Source organism: Mirounga leonina, unplaced genomic scaffold (genome assembly GCF_011800145.1).
Source record: "Mirounga leonina isolate KUSES-001 unplaced genomic scaffold, KU_Mleo_1.0 Mir_174, whole genome shotgun sequence".
Classification (NCBI taxonomy): Eukaryota; Metazoa; Chordata; class Mammalia; order Carnivora; family Phocidae; genus Mirounga; species Mirounga leonina.
This window is the reverse complement of record NW_023270451.1, coordinates 5,937,890-5,957,850: the sequence shown is the minus strand read 5'-3', so window position 1 is coordinate 5,957,850 and position 19,961 is coordinate 5,937,890. Positions and strand designations below refer to the sequence as shown.

Genomic DNA, 19,961 nt, shown 5'->3' with positions numbered 1-19,961 from the left:
GGTCTATACCGACAGGAAGTAAAACTCCAAATCTGAGACAGAAAAGAAGTATCTAGGGGAGAGGACACAAAACAGTAAAGGGGAGAAATGCGTGAGGCAAAGAGGGGGAAGTCATTCGAGGTGGGGGAGACCCCCATCAAGCAGGAAGACTCCAGGCAGGGGGGTGATCCTGGCATTCACACTGCTACAATGAATAGAAAACACATCTGCTGCTCATAACCATTTAGCCCCACAATAATAACAACAGAAATGTTATTAATTATAAACTGATTCTGAAAACAATGTAATAACTAAACTGATGATATTAATATTTGTATAGAATAGCTACGTGAGAGTAAGTAATTCGTGCATTCAACAAGTATTTATCAAGAAACCGTTATGTGTCAGAAACTCTACAGGTCCAAAAATACAGCGGTGAACAAACAAGATGAAAATCCCTGCCTTTGGGCAGTTCACATCCTAGATGGGGGAGACTGACAGTAAACAAAAGAAGTAAAATCTCTACTTTGACAGATGGTGATAAGTACTACGGAGAAAAATAAAAAAGGGAGTGGAGAGTGGCTAGCAAGTGGAAAAGGTGCCACTTTAAATAGAGTGCTCAGAGAAGGCTTTGCTGAGGTGACATTCGAGCCAAGATATGCAAGACTTGACAAGGACAGGGCAGTATACTTTGAGCATTTCTGGATCTCACATTCAGTGTGGCTGGTTAACTGGGAGACAGTCCAGGAAAGAAAAAAAATAAGCTGGGGAGGACAGCCATTGGAGACCTACTCTTTTTTTTTTTTTTTTTTTTGCATGTCTCAAGGCTGTAAGAAGAATCCCTTTAATGTCTTGAATCCAATTGTGCTGATACATTACATGTCTCAGTTTTCCTGATGCTAAGCCCTAACACTGTGGAGTACTTCCCCAGGACCTGGCACTGATGAGTGTCTTCTGCGCATGAGCCTGTTTCATTCTCCCAACAACACTACACGGTATCCTCAGCCCCATTTTACAGATACTGAAGATGAGGTTAAATAACTAGCTTGAGGTCACATAGTTGTTTTTTTGTTTGTTTAGATTTTATTTATTTATTTGTCAGAGAGAGAGAGAGAAAGTGTGTGTGTGTGTGTGTGTGTTTGTGTACAAGCAGGGGGTAGCTGCAGGCAGAGGGAGAAGCGGACTCCCTGCTGAGCAAGGAGCAGGATGTGGGGCTGGATCCCGGGACCCTGGGAACATGACCTGAGCCTAAGGCGGACGCTTAACTGCCTGAGCCACCCAGGTGCCCCATGAGGTCACATACGTAAGGAATTAGGAGAGTCTTCATTCCAACTCAGGGCCCAAACGTTTAGCCACCAAACCAGGCAAGTGGGAGGGTGCACTACACCACCGTTCAGAATGTGCCTTTATTAATTGCAATGTCTTTGCTTAAAAAAAACTTATTAAATATCCAATCATTATGTTATACAACTGGAACTAACATAATGTTATATGTCAATTATACTACAATAAAATATATATATAAAGAAAATGAATTTTTTTTTTAAAGCTGCTGTTATTACCACAATGCTCACAATGGCTCTTCATATATTTTTTTCTCCTGCAACCTAGAGACTCCCCTCGTACCTCAGCTGGGTCTCATCGTTCCTGAACTGCATTCGTTAAGATTACCCAACCTTGGATTTCAGAGGAATACTTTCATTGTTCCGTCTGTCACACCAAGTAATTGGGACCAGCTGGATGTCAGGATGCGCGTGGTTACCGTGGTAATTCTGCTCTTCTTCTGTGAAGCCGCTGAGCTCCGCAAGGCAAGCCCCGGGGGCCCGAGAGGCCGAGCGAATCATGGCCGGGCGGGTGGGAGCCGGAGAGGCTCCAGCCCGGTCAAACGCTACGCACCAGGCCTCCCCTGCGAAGTCTACACGTATCTTCACGAGAAATACTTAGATTGCCAGGAAAGAAAACTAGTTTACGTGCTGCCTGACTGGCCTCAGGATTTGCTGCACATGTTGTTAGCAAGAAACAAGATCCGCATATTGAAGAACAGGATGTTTTCCAGGTTTAAAAGGCTCAAGAGCCTGGATCTGCAACAGAATGAGGTCTCCAAAATTGAGAGCGAGGCTTTCTTTGGTTTAAATAAACTGACCACTCTCCTCCTGCAGCACAACCAAATCAAAGTCTTGACGGAGGAAGTGTTCATTTATACGCCTCTCCTGAGCTACCTGCGTCTTTACGACAACCCCTGGCACTGTACTTGTGAGATGGAAACGCTTATTTCCATGTTGCGGATTCCAAGAAACCGGAATTTGGGGAACTACGCCAAGTGTGAAAGCCCCCACGAACTGAAAAACACAAAACTGCGGCAGATAAAATCTGAACAGTTATGCAATGAAGAAGAAAGCGAACAGTTAGACCCGAGACCCCAAGTGTCCGGGAGACCCCCTGTCATCAAGCCCGAGGTGGACACCTCTCTTTGCTACAATTACGTGTTTCCCATACAAACGCTGGACTGCAAACGGAAAGGTTTGTAAGCTTCTTAGTTTTCCCTTTTCGTGGATGATCAAAAATGCTCTTTGAATCTTAGACCCTCCCTCCACTCCACCATGCCTTGGGATTCCTGGTGTCAGTTCCACCAGAGGTCTTTCCCCAATGACAGTGGAATTTACTCCAAGCTTTTCTAGGGTTCAGACTCAACGTGGTTGGTGATTTGGGGGGACAGTAGAGGAGGATAGGAGCTGTGCTCAGGAAGGGCAGCCAGTTGGGTCCTACTCTTGCTAATCAGAGGCTGTGGCTGTCAAGAATCCCCTTTATCTTAAATCACAATGTCATATAATTTAGGTAAACAATTGGGTATAAAAAACAAGTCCAAATGCTGTCTACCTAATGTGACTTAAAGCAAAAACACGGCGTGCATCTGTGGGACAATTACCTCAAGGGAAATCACGTGTGGAAGAGGACAGGCACGAGCACTGTGAGAGGGAGGCCAAGTGGGATGTAGTGACCTCGTGTCCGTACTTCTAAGAATCTGGTCTCAAGGTTTTAATAAACGCTTGCTAATATCCTGTATCTTCATTGTTCCCAAATTAAAACCTAAAAATATTGAAAGAACTAAGTTGAAAGTAGTTAATCCAAGAAAACTGAGGCTAAGGAAATCTTTCCAGAATATTACCTACTTCCTAAAAAAATCATTGCTGAGTTTTACAGCCCACAGTCTTGGTCTGATACTGAGCAGGGTCTGCACATGCAGGATTAATTCACAAAATAAGAAAATGGGAAATTTTAGTAATGCTCTTGACAGGTTAGTGTAGATGTTCTTGAAGTATGATCTGGGAACTGCTAATCTACCCTAGGATAACCTGCCATAGGACAGTGTCTGTTTCTTTCTTTCTTTCTTTTTTATTTTTTTTAAGATTTTATTTATTTGACAGAGAGATATAGCAAGAGAGGGAACACAAACAGGGGGAGTGGGAGAGGGAGAAGCAGGCTCCCCACTGAGCAGGGAGCCCGACACGGGGCTCAATCCAGGACCCTGGGAACAGGGCCTGAGCTGAAGGCAGACGCTTAACGACAGCCACCCAGGTGCCCCGGACAGTGTCTGTTTCATTTCTGGCATGGATTAATGACTTATTCATACTATTCAACTAAAGCTAGATGTCATTGGGTTAGGGTCATATCAGAACATGGTGTCGTTCCTTCCATTTAGTTTAGGAGGTTTTGCTTTGTTTTGTTTCTTTAAGAACAAAAAGAGAAGGTTAAGAGCAACACAGAAACTCAGGCTCCTTTCAGGGGAACCACAGGCAGGAATTTGTTGACGCTGAAGAAGCAGGCAACCTGAACCAGGAGAAAATCTGTTCATTTATCAGCAAAGAAGTGCTCAAGCCTTGCCCTCCTTCTCAGACTCCAGAGGGGCACCTTGTTAGAGCACACCAAGGCCTTGGGACATGGAAAGGGGTGCTTGCTACAACACCCTGTGAAATGTGTATCATCTGCTGCCATAGGAGAACAATTACGGCATCATAACCAGGGAGATGCCATTCCAGGATCCTCTGAGTTTGAGAGAAAGTGCTCACTCATTGAACACCTACTGTTCTCCAGGTACTCCACACACATGCTGTCCACAGCTTCCAGGAAAGTAGTAGGATCCCCATTTACAGTTGGGAAAAATGAAGCTTAGGGAGGTTCAGTCATTTGGTTGAGGTTTCGCAGGTAAGCAGCAAAGCAAAGATTCGAACCTTGGTCTGCCTGATCCTGCCGTCTTCCTTAATCTGATCATGTTGAAACAAAAAGCTGCCTCAACAATGGAAGCATAAAGAATTCCAGAAAAGTCAGTGTATGCTGTTTCTCTGCAGCCAGATTGGGTTAGAATTTCCCTGATGTTGTTACAGTGAGTACTTAATATTCCATGCTGAAAAGCATGTGTTACTAGGAGTGCCTTTGTGATGCTTAGATTAAAAACTTAATTAAAAAAAATTAATACCAGAGTTGCTAATCCTAGACTTGGGTTAGAAAAATTACTTGATAGGAGCGTCTGGGTGGCTCAGTCGTTAAGCGTCTGCCTTCAGCTCAGGTCGTGATCCCGGGGCCCTGGGATCAAGCCCCACATCAGGCTCCCCGCTCGGCAGGAAGCCTGCTTCTCCCTCTCCCACTCCCCCTGCTTGTGTTCCTTCTCTTTGCTGTATCTCTTTCTGTCAAATAAATAAATAAAATCTTAAAAAAAAAAAAAAGAAAAAATTACTTGATATAGCTGAGGCTCTCCCTTCAAGCTAAAGTTAATTTGCACTTGCTACAATAGGTGATAAAGAGAAAATATGTATAGTTAGGTTCATTGATTATCTGAGAAAAATGCCATCAACACAAAATTGAAGACTTCTACAGCTAGATTACACTATAATTTAAGAATAGATAACGTGCAGGCACCTGGGCGGCTCAGTCGGTTAGGCACTGACTCTCGATCTTAGGGTTGTGAATTCAAGTCCTGGGTTGTGAGTTCAAGCCCCGTGTTGGGCTCCCTGCTGGGTGTGGAGCCTACTTTAAAAAAAATTAAAACAACAACAACAAAATAACGTGAAGGGAAATAGCTTCCATTTTTACTGCTTTACTGCTCTTGGTCTATTTCCCTCCACAATGAGCCTATTTCTGCCTTTGTCTTATTTTCCATGATATTTTTGTCCCATTTTCTTTTGGCAAATGTCAACTTATAAAAACAGATACATTTTTTATTTTTTTCTTTCCTCAACTTATTGTTGTCTAAACACAGCCTTCCAGATATGCCCCATAAATTTGGGATGCAGACAGTGCCCCTTGTTTTAAAATACACATATTATTTGCTGGAAACAATGTAAAGTTTCATGGCATACACACTTTATATATATAATAATACTGGCTCATCCATGTAAGGACAACTCAAGTTCCTCCAGACATTAATGACTACATAAATCAGAGCATAGACCTTTTAGATTACAAAATAAAGGGTAGTTTTGTCTTTTAATATCAATATAAATTGCTTTCACTATGGTTGATATAAATCTATTGATTCAGTTGATTGTTTGTTTTTCATCATGGGGGATTGTTGATTCCCATAAGTTTAAAGGCAATGGTGTTGTCTCTTAAACCTCCTGTACTCCCAGGTACTTCCTGGCACAGGGCCATGTGCTTTAGACGGATGATAATAACTGAGCTTTCTTTGTTCTTGCAAAAGCAATAATTTGGGGCGCCTGGGTGGCTTAGTTGGTTAAGCGACTGCCTTCAGCTCAGGTCATGATCCTGGAGTCCCGGGATCGAGTCCCGCGTCGGGCTCCCTGCTCGGCAGGGAGTCTGCTTCTCCCTCTGACCCTCCCCCCTCTCATGTACTCTCTCTCAAATAAATAAATAAATCTTTAAAAAAAAAAGAAAAAAGCAATAATTTAAGCAACCTTTAAAAATAAAAATACATAGAATTAAAAATCATGGCTAGAGGGCGCCTGGGTGGCTCAGATAGTTAAGCGTCTGCCTTCAGCTCAGGTCATGATCCCAGGGTCCTGGGATCGAGTCCCACATCGGGCTCCCTGCTCCTTGGGAGCCTGCTTCTCTCTCTCTCTCTCTGTCTCTCATGAATAAATAAATAAATAAATAAATAAATAAATAAATAAATAAATAAAAAATCATGGCTAGAATTCAAGTATGACAATCTGAATTTAATTTACTGTCATTTTCCTTATTCCATTCTATAAATAGATACCAAATGTCAAATATGAAGAATCCCTGCCAAAGTGTAGTAATACTTTTGCTTATGTTCCACATGTTAGATACTATGTAGAATCTAAAGAAGCCTAAAACATGCTAGCAAGAGTAGAACTAGCAGTGGTATTAATTAGCTGTCAACTAAATGCTCCGTGTGCCTAAGACATGGTAGTTTACATGCATTATGTAATTTACTCCTCATAACCTTCAAAGAGCACTATTATTACCCTCATAAAGGAGGAAACAGAAGCTAAGTTGCCCTTCTAAAGTCACACAGGCAGTCCCCAAGCCATTGACCGCCATGCAATGTCATTTCTTCCTTCAAGAGTCTAGGTACATCTATTAACCAAGAAAAATATAGAGAAAAAAAAAAAAAAGAAAGAAAGAAAAATATAGAAAAGCTTTCTGGCTGCTTTCTCCCAGTACTGACTCTCCTCTTAGGCTCTGTACAAAATACCATGTACAAGAAGCACACAGGAAACTCAAATACAGATTCCCCTAACTCAGGAGTTGTGCCTTTCCTGGCTGACAGATGATGAAAATCAAATGGTGTGCATAGGGTACCCAATATGTGCCAGTTTGACCACACAGACCGCAAAGATCACTGATTTTGCCTTAAACGTTTGACAGCAAGAAAAAGAAATAATAGCTCTATTCACTGGAGGACAGGCACTTGGCCGACAAAACTTAGTCTCTCAAAGGGAATAAATGTGAGATTAGTTGAAAGGCGTGTTTATGCCATATTGAGGTAAATGGATTTGCCAAAAATCCATGAACGTGAGAGTTGAAAACTGCCTTTTGGCTTCACATTTACCAGAATAATTTACATTTTTTTTTTTTAAAGATTTTATTTATTTGACAGAGAGAGACATAGCGAGAGCAGGAACACAAGCAGGGGGAGTGGGAGAGGGAGAAGCAGGCTTCCCGCAGAGCAGGGAGCCCGATGTGGGGCTCGATCCCAGGACCCTGGGATCATGACCTGAGCCGAAGACAGACGCTTAACGACTGAGCCACCCAGGCGCCCTAATTTACAATTTTTAAGTATTCATTTTACTTCTAAGATTAGGGCCGGGGAGAATTATGCAGGTAAATTGCTCTTAGCTGTCTCTGAAGTTAATTTCACTGCTTGTTTGAACAATGATTAGTAAGATTTTATTTGCAAAATCAGGGTCATTTATGGCTCTTTGCCTGCTGTTACTGAGCCTTCAGAGTAGTTCTGACATTGCTGACAACTAAGATAGCCCACTAAATGGGAAATTACGTGGAGAAAATTTTCCAGTTTACTCCTCAAACTCAGCAGGTTTTGGTTGGGGAGGGGTAAGGTTGTCAAGGGTGATAATAGAGTACATGAGGTATTTTTTGAGTGTTCACCAGGAATTTTAAGTAGCAGCAAATAACTCTGTGGTGCCTGGTCTAGAAATGGGGGCATTGACCAAATGTGACTTGTGGCCTGGGGAAATTCGTATTTATATAATCTTTATCAAAGAAACACACACTTAGCATCAATATTTGCAATTCTCATTCAAGTTTAAGATAAAAGAACTAAAGAACTGTTTTTACTCATCAGTACAACACATAAGATTTTTCCATGTTTTTCTAAGCCATACGAGTAAAGGCTTTGGGTTGCATTTCCTGGTTTTACTTGTGGATCCTATTTTTACCCTATTCTTACTGCTGACAATGCCAAAGTTGGTTCTGCAATTCATAGTCCCTTTCTAGCATCCACAGGCCCGTCACACTGCTTAAGTTGGGTTTCAGGGAGTTCTCATAAACATTTTTTTCTACCCATTAATTTGTGGTTTACTCACTTCAGCTTGTCCTACAGTGGTTGCTTGGGAGGTCTCTGTCATTCACTCCATGTCCAACCCAGCAGATGTGGGTTTAGCAAGCAAGTCCTGATAAACAGCCTGCTTTCCAGAACCTAGGAGATACTGCCTATGGTGGCAAGGAAGACCTATAGTCCTTAATGGCTTTATTGGACCTTAATGAGGACTTGGGCTTTTATTCATAGTGAGATGGGAACAACAGGAGGATTCTACCGTCTGGAGGACTGGAAGCCATCTGGGAAAATGACATGATCTATGTTTTGACTGTATCACATGGGCTTAGGACACTTTGGGGATAATCCAGACAAGAGCTGATAGTGGCTTAGACCAATATGGTAGCAGCTGAGTAACTAAGAAGAGGTGAGATCCTGAGTATTGTGAAATAAAACCCTATTCTGCTTCTGAAACCTAAGAAAATGCCACAGACATTTTCAATAATTATTCCAAACATTTAATGTCAAAAAATTATTTCTTTGATCTGTCCTCAGTTGTCTCCATGGTTTTTAATTATTGCTGGGATCTCCATCTCCTTGTTTACATGTAGGACCCAAGAGAGAATATAGCTCTCCAGTTAGGGTCTTGATGATCATAAAGGGAGGATTACCTCACTGTTGCAACATTATAATAAGTTCAAGTCTTAAAATCTTTAACCTTTCAATATATTGGCAGACAAAATTCTAGGTCAAACAGAACAATGCCTTACCAAAGGACAAAAATGAGATCACTCCCTATTTTAAAATCATTTTTATTACAAGAGTCCTTAGTATTCTTAAATCATTAAACTCAACACTTAAATTGGCTTTTATTATTTATAATGTATTATCTGTTGCTGACTATGATAAATTACCACAAAATTTAATGGCTTGAAACAACACACATTTATTATCTCACAGTTTCTGTGGATCAGGAAACCAGACCAGCTAGGTCCTCTGCTTCCACATCTTTCACAAGGCTGCAATCAGTGTATTGACCAGGACTCATACCTATGGTCTCATCGAAGGCTCAACTGGGAAAGACTCTTCCTCCAAGCTCATATGGCCATTGGCAGAATTCAGTTCCTAAAGGGTTGTTGGACTGAGGGTCTGAATTCCTTGCTGGCTGTTTGCCAGAGGCCACCCTTAATTTCTGGCCACATAGGCCTCTCCAGCATGACAGCTTACTTTGTCAAAGTCAGCAGAAGAGAGTCTGCTGGCAAAATGAAAGTCACAATTTCTTGTAACCTAATTGTGGAAGTGACATCCCATCACATTTGCTGCATTCTATTGTTGGAAGCAAGTCACTAGGTTCAGGCCATATTCAAGGGGAGGGGTTGACACAAGGGCATACGTATCAGTAGAGAAGAACATTGAGTGCCATTTTAGAAGCTGTCTGCCACATATCATTGTTTATTTAGGATGTATTAGGCATTGTCCTAAGCCTCCACCATGAAGCTTCTATGGTGGGGAAGGTACAAAAATGAAAGCAATCTGTAAAATGTATACTATGTCTGATGGTGAGGACTTACCAATTGAGGAAAAGCAGGTAAAGGTAGTATTAATGTTAATGCCCAATTGAAAACTGGGAGATGTCATTGTAAATATAGAGCTAGGAAGGTCTCATGGCCACCCCAATATATTGACTCCATCTCAGTTGTTCTCCCATTCCAACTTTAGCCTTTGCCAGTCTTGAGAATTCTAGGGCAGATAGAACAGCATAAATGGGGCAGAAAGTTCCCAGGAACAGGCAGCAGAGCATAGTGGATAGAAGTATATATTCTGAAGCTAGCATGTGTGTTTAAATCCTAGGGCTATGACTATGGGAAAATTGTGCCTCAGTTTCCTCATCTGTAAAATGAGAATAATAATAATACTTAGTCCATAGTGTTCTTGTCATTTAATACTTGTTAGAACACCTAGAACAGTTCCTGCACATAGATATCAAGATACTGAGATCCCATCAAGAAGAAAAAGCAAATTTAGCAATAATGAGGATACTAAAGAACGAACTACCAATGCCATTCCATTTAAGACCATGGATTCTGTGTATTAAAAGAGGGAAAAAACAAGCCTGAGTCTTTATGAAAGTAAATATATTATGGGATAAGTTCTAAATACTAAAGTGGGGTTTTTTTGGGTGGTTTTTTTTTTTTACTATTTTGAAAAAATTATCAGCAATTCAATTATTCTGTACCAAAAAGGGCATTATGGATAAATGGATACCACCTATTATAAGCTTATTTTACTGTACCCAGTTCAACAAATTTTATTCAGAAAGCCTTTGGGCCACGCTATTTCTCAGATGTCAATTAATCTGGACATTTTACTGCTTCTCGTTTTCTTTTGTGGAAACAGGTATGTGTCTCTTCAAAGTTTTCACTTGCTTTACTTAAAATTAAATAAAACCTTAGAATATTTTGCTAAAGTACAAATACTACACTAAAATATAACATAAACACTATATATTTTTAAAAGCATGATTTAAAGAGAAACAAATAGTAAAGACAAATTAGGTGAGCCCTGATTTCCTGTTCACCTGTGAAAAAGAACCTGGACTCTTTTTCCAGAGGCTTTTTCTATAATAATAATAACAATAATACTGTTATTGTTGTTCCTGAGGAATCCAGGCATCTAGGAGTGGTGGAGTATAAACTAAATCACAAGGATTCAGGGAATATGTGGTGATGCGGAAGCAGAGGCAACAAGTCAAGACAACACTTTTCTCAAATTTTAGCAAGGAAAGGAGCAATAGGAGAGCAGCTTGAGGGCCATCAAGGTCAAAAGCTTTTTGTTCTCTTTTTAGGGTGGAGAGAACTGCGCTTTTTTGTTGGCAGAAGGAATCGAAAGAGAGGGATGAAATGAAAATACAACAGAGAGGCAATAGTTAATAGTGAAAACTCCTAGAGCAGGTGGGAAGGGATTGGGAGGGGACACACATAGAGTGATGTGATTGGCTTCATTTCCTTTTAGCTTTCTTTTTTTTTTTCTAAAGCTTCCCAGGTGCTTCTAACAGACAGCCAGGAGGGAGCCCCACTGCCTCACCTGATGCCTGCTGTCCTCTTGATTTCTTGCCGCCACCTCAAGGACACTTCTCTGAATAGCTCAGCAAGGAGTGATACCCGTTCCTCTGCGTGTGATGCACCTGGTCCACAGGGCCTTGGTGGGGTTAGCACATTTTAAGTCTTGTTCATACCAGTGTTCTTTGGCTTTAGATAATTCCATTCCCCTTTAAGAGCCGACTCTTCAACCACAGGTGGAAGAGTGACAGAGAATATGGGGTGAGGGGAAACCTCGATAACCGGAATGTTATTAATTTTTCAGAGCTGAAGAAAGTTCCAAACAACATCCCTCCAGATATTGTTAAACTTGACTTGTCATACAATAAAATCAACCAACTTCGACCCAAGGAGTTTGAAGATGTTCATGAGCTAAAAAAATTAAACCTCAGCAGCAATGGCATTGAATTCATAGATCCTGGTAAGTTCCTCAGAATAGCCCTTTAAATGGGTGATGGGAATTCTTTGATTTTTTTTTCCTTATGACAACATTTGTGGTAAATGCAAAAACTAAATAATAAAAAGGTTAAATTAAACATGCTGCCTAAATTAGAACTTGTTTGGCGCTCAGAGAAATATTTACCAAAATGTTGCTTTATGAAGGTTATAATATTATATATTACCAAGCAACAGTTATTCAGTTGGTCCAAATAAAAGTGTTTTTTGTAGAATAGATTTTAAAAAGAAGAATATGTGGTCAGTAATATGTTAAACAGATAGTGATTTTTAAAGGGAAATTTAGATTTGGTATTTTCTTTGCTATCCATTAAGTCCCAACTTGTTTAAGGCAAGACTTTAACGACTTGCTTAAAGTAAACTTGAGGGGATGGGGCACCTGGGTGGCTTAGTCGGTTAAGTGTCAGCCTTCGCCTCAGGTCATGATCCCAGGGTCCTGGGACTGAGCCCCGGGTCCGGCTCCAGGCTCAGCAGAGAGCCTGCTTCTCCCTCTCCCCCTGCCCCTTTCCCTGCCCCCCAGCTGCTCATGCTTTCTCTCTGTCTCAAATGAACAAATAAAATCTTTAAAAAATAAATAAACTTGCGGGGTGCCTGGCTGGCTCAGTCAGTGGAGTGTGCAACTCTTGATCTCAGATCGTGAGTTTGAGCCCCACATTGGGTGTAAAGATTACTAAAAAAATAAATAAAACTTTAAAAAAGGTCTACCTTCGGCTCAGGTCCCTGGGTCCCTGGATGGAGCCCTGCATCAGACTCCCTGCTCAGGGGGAGTCTGCTTCTCCCTCTGCCCCTTCCCCTACTCATGTTCTCTCACTCTCTTTCTCTCAAGTGAATAAATAAAAAAATCTTTAAAAAAGAATTTTAAAAACTTAAAAAAAAAATTAAAATAAACTTGAAAAATTTTCTGCTAAGCACCAAGCTCATAAATTAAGATAAAATGTGCTCAAGCCAGAGCCAGATGTATTTTATCTAATCCTAGATCCAGATTAATTCTCTTTCCCATCCTTCAAATCTCCTCCCCATTTGCTAATAAGAAGCAAAGCCTCTGGCAAAAATGAGGATGGTACGTTCTATAAGCACACTGGATTTGGAAAGAACTGAGAATTACTGCAATTTTGATCAGATTTGTAACATACATACTTTCATAGTGCTACTTCAATTTGAAAAATCCTATCTATAAAAATTATTTTAATATTATTAATAATTCAGTGTTAATATCATAAATATTTTCAGTTCAATTGTTACTTCTGCTTTTCTTACTGGTAATTTAATACCATTAATAGAACAGTAGGATTTTAACATTGTAGAAAGTGAAAATTGAGAACGAATGTTCTGGAGCTACAAAGGCGTATTTTAGTGTTAGTAACATCTTCTTAAAATATTAAGAAATGATCATTTAAAATTTTCCCACAATAACACCACCATGCTACACTTAACACCTTAGCCTGTATAGATGACGTAGACCTGGGGGTATCTTTAAGTTGTGAGGTCAAAAGCAATTTTCATTTCACAGTGAGTAAGAATACAACAGAGACGTCCTTCTCCCAGCTGAAGCAATCATCATGTTAGTGTGGCGGTCAGTCACTGGTAGCCAGTCTCCACAAAGCTGGGCCACAGTGTAAAGAGTCTGGAAGCGGAGACCCTCCTCTCTTGCTGCATGAGAACCAAAGAGTTGCAAGACAAGCATGCCTTGTCCCGGGGCCCTGGGCTTACACCCATCAAAAGTATCCATGCAATTGAGTTTTAGAGTTACGTCTAAAAGAGACTAAAATGTTTGTTATTCTATGGCCTAAGTTAAATTTATTAAAGTAGTGAATAATGGTACAACAATATCTTCATTGTATGGAAGCACAGTCTGTAAAGAAAACTAGAGAGAAATGAGAAAACAATGCAAAGATAGATAATAGTGCAAAATGGGTTTATTTCTAGTGATGTTTTTCCCTCATCAGTTATGAAATTCCCATAATTGCAAGGATTCCTTTACCATCCTTGAGATCTCCTGAAGGCCTCTCAAACTCGTTTACCTGGTGTGTTTTCCTTGCTGACACACAAGATGAACTCTTGTTCTTTTTTTTTCTCAATTCAGTCCCGGGAAAGTATTTTCTACATTAACAAATATATGTTGAGCACCTACCGAACGTCAACCACTTTCCTGGAACAAAAAGTATCTCAGCTCTTCAACAAGTCAAAATGACCTAAAGAGGTTTTAAAAATAAAAGACCTTCAGGGCGCCTGGCTGGCTCAGTCAAGTAGACTGTGCCACTCAATGTCAGTGTTGTGAGCTCAAGCCCCATGTTGGGCAGGGAGCCTATTTAATTAAAAAAAAAATACCACTAAGATTAAAGTCCTTCTATATTTCAGGACTGATGAGATGAAACAGAGCCAAAGTAGACTTAAGTAAATACTTATGCTGGTAGGTACACAAACGCAATGAGATTTACTGGTTTTAAAAGGCATGAAATAACAATCTCATGAAATGCCAGACTTTCCAGCAGAAGAGAGAAAGAAGACACCCTGTTAGGGGTTTTAGCTCCTTTAAGAAACAAATGAAATCCACCTTTCCCAAATGCTTGAATACATAGGGTTTAAGTAAAAACTATAGTGCTTGCAAAATAAAATCGAGGAATGTTTTCACATTCTTTCAGTCTGAAGGGCTGACTTGTTTTGAGGAAAGGAGATTGTGAGATGGTTGGTTCACAGAATGTTAGCAAGTAGGGGAAAAAATGCAGTGTCTTCAGAACTGTTATTACACGGGCTGACCTTTTGCTCCTCCCCAGCCGCCTGCCTGATCCCAACTCTCCTACCCAGGCCATTGCTTTTGCAGCAAAATAGAAAGAATTCTTTTTAGGGGAAATTACGAGTTTTGTCTGAAAGCAAATGATATGAAGATGGTTCATGGTATTGGTATTAGAGCACATTTTCCAAATTCAAAATAAAGGCATTATTGTATGCCCCGAGTATTTTAAAACAGTAATGAGAAAATGCTTGAAATAGAAACAAAATATTTGAAATCAAGGTTGACCAATAAGTTCCAGGTTTAGTCCACATCAACTGAAATAGGGATAATCTAGGTTTAGATTTCTTTTTTTATTCCTGGAGGGGGAAAAAAAAAGAGGTTTTTGTTGTCTTATTTTTGTGTTATATGTTTGATATTTGTTAATTACCGACCCTCCAGCAGAATTAAATACATATGGATTCAAAGCTGACAGCTACCATAGCTTGCCAAAACACAACCAGAGGTTTTCAAAATGTTGATTAAAATTGTTTCATTTTGGACTCTACAGGAATATAGTTCCCTCCCCCTAAACAGAGAAAGGGCTGTTTTCGCAGCATTTTGAGTTTGCTGATATCCCAGGAACTGTCAGATCATCACCATACACATTCTTTCATTGTTTATGCACTTATGTCTTACATTTGAAATATTTTCCTAATTCATGCTTTTTTTGATGGCATCTTTGCAATGAGTATTTAAAAAATGCACTTGAGCCCAGAAAACATTTTTTAGAAAGCTAACATAAAACTGATTTTTCAAATAAAATATTGTATTCTAGTCAATTAAATCCAGGAAAAAGCTTTGTGTGAGTAAAAACACACTTCAGAATTTTGCATTTAGACATGTATACTGTTAGGAAAATTTAATTAAAACCAAAATTTCCCAACACAGAAATTCTCTCCACAAAGGTAGTAGAGGGAAAGAAAAAAAAAAAAAAAAACGCTTTTATTATTGAATAAGCATTAAACCAGAATGTGATGCACATCACAGGAAATCTTCTAAGAGATTGCAAAGACAGAAATCTTACTCTTTTATATAGCCAAGCAGACAACGCAATACATGCATGTTTTCAGGGTAAATAACTAGTCCTTAAGTGAAAGGACTCGACAGCATTATTTGTCATACATGGTGCATCCTAACTTGATCTGGTAATTGAGGTGACCAATTGGCTTTATCCAGAGAAAAACAAACTCCATCTTTATATGAAGAGATGGTTTTGCAACTAGGAGCAAGGCCCCTTGGGTCCCACAGAAACTGGAAGATAGGACTGCTATCTCCCTTGATGTTTACATTTCAAAAGAGATGGTTCTCAAGTCCTTGGGAAAGACCTTCCTGGCTCTCAAAGTTGACAGAAGCCCTAGTCAATCTTGTAAAGGATATGTATGCATTTCAGAGAGTATAAAGTACTTAAAATTATAAGTTTTCTCAAGTAAACGCTCTGCGAAAAAGGAGAGGAAGGCAATCTCTTTTCTTTATTTTTCAACCAGGAGAATTAAGTCTCTTATTTTTTTTGTATTTGTCCTGATAATACGCCCTACAGTTGGATGTGACCCAGCTATTCATTGCGTTAATAAATATTTTCTGTTTCTAGCTGCTTTTTTAGGACTCACACATTTAGAAGAGTTAGATTTATCCAACAACAGTCTACAAAACTTTGACTATGGAGTATTAGAAGACTTGTATTTTTTGAAACTCTTGTGGCTCCGAGATAACCCTTGGAGATGTGACTACAATATCCACTACCTCTACTACTGGTTAAAGCATCACTACAATGTCCACTATACCGGCCTGGAATGCAAAATGCCTGAAGAATACAAAGGGTGGTTTGTGGGAAAATACATTCGCACTTACTTCGAAGAATGCCCCAAAGACAAATTACCAGCATACCCTGAAACATTTGACCAGGATACGGAAGATGAGGAATGGGAAAGAATACACAGGGATCACACAGCAAAGAAGCAAAGTGTAAGAATCACTATAGTGGGATAACTGAGAAATTGTTCTCAGGTTTTGTGTTTGCTAGACCGATGTCAGAAAACCACGTTTACGTTGGGATTAACATGTTGCCTATTGATGCAGGGTTATCCAGCTAAAGGAAGGGTCCCTTAATTAGTAGTAGTAGTATTGTGAGAATTCTAGCACTCAAGGGAATACTTTCATCCTGCTTTCCTGCCTGTTGCAGACCGGCCTTTAGTGATGATTCCTCACTGGTCAACTGCAGGATTTGGGTCCTAATGATGACATTGGAATTTCATAATGTCCTGTATAAATGTTTTTACTGCTTTTTGAAAATAAAAAAAAAACCTTTGTTCATTTTTATATGCCTTGTGATAGCTGCTGGTGCATGCCTAAGGATCAAAATGAAAATATATGAACGCTTAATAAATATAAAATATCATTCTCTCCCTCCGCCCTTCCCACTTTTTTTTTTTTTTCAGTAAGTCAGCTTATACATAGAATAAAATCCCATTTCAGACTCCTGTGCATTCCAAAATGAGGTCCTGGTATTCTCAAATTCTCAAGTACTCTTCGCTGATTCTTGCAAACAACTGTCAAGATAGACCTGAAGGAGAATTGTCACAAGCAAATAAATAGAGAATCTGGAAATTGTATTGGAGACTGGTCAGAAGATGGGACTCCGAAGAATTTGTAGATGGGTGAAACATTATGAAACATGAGCAACGAAGAGGTATAAACTCTAGAGAATGTGGAAATAGCACTGAGTTTTGAACAGAGTTCAGACTAGAAAGCCACCTGCCAGTGGGAAGGGCCTGAGCTCTTCAATATGTCAAGCATAAAGCAAAGGATGAAGTTAGAATTCAGGGTCAGGACTGGGGATGAGGCAGAAGCCAGCAGGAGGCAGTGATCTCAAAAGCAACCGAGTAAAGAGGTTGATTTTTATATTCAGTGTCATCTTCCAGATCTATTTGGAAATAAAGCTCTGAAACACATTGCAATAGAAATTGATCCATACTATTAAAAAATAAGTTAGAGTTGCTAATATCTCCCAGGACCAAAATTGAAGTACATTTTTTAAAGCTTAGGATTTGCCCCTTCTCTGTATCAGGGTTTATACTTTTCAGGAAAACAGAGTTGATCAATGATGAATTGAACATTTAGGTACCTCGTCTCCTGCCGATTTCTTGAGAGTTGAATAAATTGTCTTTGGACCTTTCTTCTGTTCAATAGATGATGAAGGTCAGGAGATTTAAAAAATAAGTATATTTTGTGGCAGTCAAAAATATGATAATCCTGAGATCTACATATTTGAACATACATGTTTAAATGTAACAATTATTTATCCAATACTCAAGTAATATTTGGATAAATACTCAAGTTCTGTTTTGTTCTGTTTGTTTTAACTTTCCTATTAGTCCTCAAATTCCCTGATTTTTCTGAAGTAAATAAGATTCACTGCAAGCTGAGGTCTCTTGAGTCCTAAGTCTGAGTCATCTCTGACCTAGCCTGGTTATTTGGGAAAGATACTTAACATTAAGCAGTTCAGATTTTTCATTTACTAACCATTCATCCTCTGGGGCTTACACCCAAGATCAATTAATGTCTGTTTCTGAGGAATCCGTTTCTCCTACTCTGGCAAATAGAAGCAAATCAGTACTGAAAATCTACTTGCCTAAATTCGATGAGACGTCGAGGCTCCTCTCTTCAAGAGGTGGGCGGGGAGGGTGTTGGTGAGTGGAGGGGAAAATGTAATCTGTGACTAACAAATCAGTGTAAATACTAGAGTGAATAAGAACAACACGAATGGGGCAGGGAGACTGGCAAATTACTTCATAATTCTGTTCAAAACATTTCAATATTATATCTTATAAATTCTAGAAACATAAACATGTAACTACAGGGGTAGTCACACGTCAAAGCTTCTTCTGAACTGCTCATCTTGCCAGTCACTGAGTGAGTGGAGAAAAATTTCAGCCAAGTGGAGCTTCTCATCCCCAATATATCTATTTTACTAAAGCACAACACAACTCCTGAACTTAGAAATCACTTGTGTCCCCGCAACAAATGTTTGCTGAAGTGTTTTAGTATATACTCTGCACACTTGTCACAATATTATAGCAAGCATTTTTCTCCCCTGCCCTCAGCTACCTTTTAAACATTTTAAGATAACAGTTTAAAGTTAATTTTATTCTAAGGTTTTTGCAGACAAGGATTTTGTATAACTCTTGTGGTCATTCAGCCAAATAGCTCAAATGATTAGCCAATATTTACCTTCAGTGTAGCAATCAGAAAGTCAAACTTCTTGCCAAAAAAGTGTGTAATTCTAGACACACCAATAGATTGACTGACCTTAGCTGGGAGAAAAAATTGAAAAGCTGAAACATCACTGAGATTGGGTTTTTATCTTTGACATACTCAGGGTAGCTGGAATTAAAACTGATTTCATTAAATAATCTTTAGCAAATTAAAATATCATAAAGATGAGATAGGTAGTACATTTACTTCCTTAGAAAGCCAAGGTCTACTCAGGCTTGCATGTTTAATCTTTTCTGTGATAAAGACTTTTGTACTAAGAAATACAGAATTACACTTCTAGATAAATGTGAATTTATTTTTTTTAATTTTTTTAGAGCGAGAGGAGGTGGGAGGACAGAGGGAGAAGGAGAGAGAGAATCTTAAGCAGGCTCCACACCCAGCACGGAGCACAACACGGGGCTTGATCTCACAACCCTGAGATCATGACGTGAGCCGAAATCAAGAGTCAGTCACTTAACTGACTGAGCTACCCAGGTGCCCCAGATAAATATTAAATATTTTTAAGTAAACCACAAAATATCAAAAAACTTAAGGCAGTATTTTTGGCTATCTTGGACTAATAACTACCTAAGATCAATCAATCAATCAATCTATCTATCTATGATACAATGTATGAGATATATATTACATATATAAGATATATCATTATCTGATGTAAAGAACATATGCCATTGCATAGTACAGAATTGTTTATTGTTTGGCCCTCTCTGTATTCTCTACACAAGTTGCAACTTCATGTTGCCCATTTCCTCTCCATCCCAAACTTCCCAGTGGACTTTGTGTCTAGGCATCAGGAAAGGTATTTATGTGGAAACAGATAAAAAAAAGAAATCTAGGACAAGTTATAGCTGTAAATGTCAACATTTTAAAAGAATATAGACTCAGTAACCTAAATTTCCACCTTATGAAACTAAAGATGAGCAAGAAAATCCAATGCAAGCAGGTTAATAAAGATTGGAGTGGGGATAAAATAGAAAATAGAAAAACAATAGAATCAATAAAAATCAAAGTTGATGTTTGAACACTCATGTTCATAGCAGCATTATTTCACAACAGCTAAAAGTCCACTGATGAGTGAACAGATAAACAAAATGGGTATATACAGCTAATGGAGTATTTTTCATTCTTTTCTTATTTATTTATTTATTTATTTATTCTTATGTTAATCCCCATACATTACATCATTAGTTTTAGATGAAGTGTTCCATGATTCATTGTTTGTGCATAACACCCAGTGCTCCATGCAGAGTGTGCCCTCCTCAATACCCACCACCAGGCTAACCCATCCTCCCACCCCCCTCCCCTCTAGAACCCTGTTTGTTTTTCAGAGTCCATCATCTCTCATGGTTCATCTACCCCTCCGATTTCCCCCGCTTCATTCTTCCCCTCCCGCTACCTTCTTCTTCTT

The 19,961-nt window shown here is 39.3% G+C and overlaps 2 protein-coding genes across 2 annotated transcripts in view; one reads left to right on the top strand and one right to left on the bottom strand.

Annotated features, from left to right (window-relative positions):
- Window positions 1-19,961, bottom strand: part of FBXL13 (F-box and leucine rich repeat protein 13) — a 337,895-nt gene that overhangs the window by 124,086 nt on the left and 193,848 nt on the right. The gene's annotated exons all lie outside the window — the stretch shown is intronic.
- LRRC17 (leucine rich repeat containing 17) lies at window positions 882-16,679 on the top strand. The gene is made up of 4 exons (XM_035020421.1): window positions 882-974; window positions 1,591-2,499; window positions 11,318-11,473; window positions 15,870-16,679. The coding sequence occupies exons 2-4, from the start codon at window positions 1,728-1,730 to the stop codon at window positions 16,265-16,267; spliced, it is 1,326 nt and encodes a 441-aa protein (XP_034876312.1). The 5' UTR covers window positions 882-974; window positions 1,591-1,727; the 3' UTR covers window positions 16,268-16,679.

Coding starts and splice junctions, on each gene's coding strand:
- LRRC17 (XM_035020421.1), top strand. CDS start 1,728: ATGCGCGTGGTTACCGTGGTAATTCTGCTCTTCTTCTGTGAAGCCGCT. Junction 2,500..11,317: donor GCTGGACTGCAAACGGAAAG/GTTTGTAAGCTT, acceptor TTAATTTTTCAG/AGCTGAAGAAAGTTCCAAAC. Junction 11,474..15,869: donor CATTGAATTCATAGATCCTG/GTAAGTTCCTCA, acceptor TTCTGTTTCTAG/CTGCTTTTTTAGGACTCACA.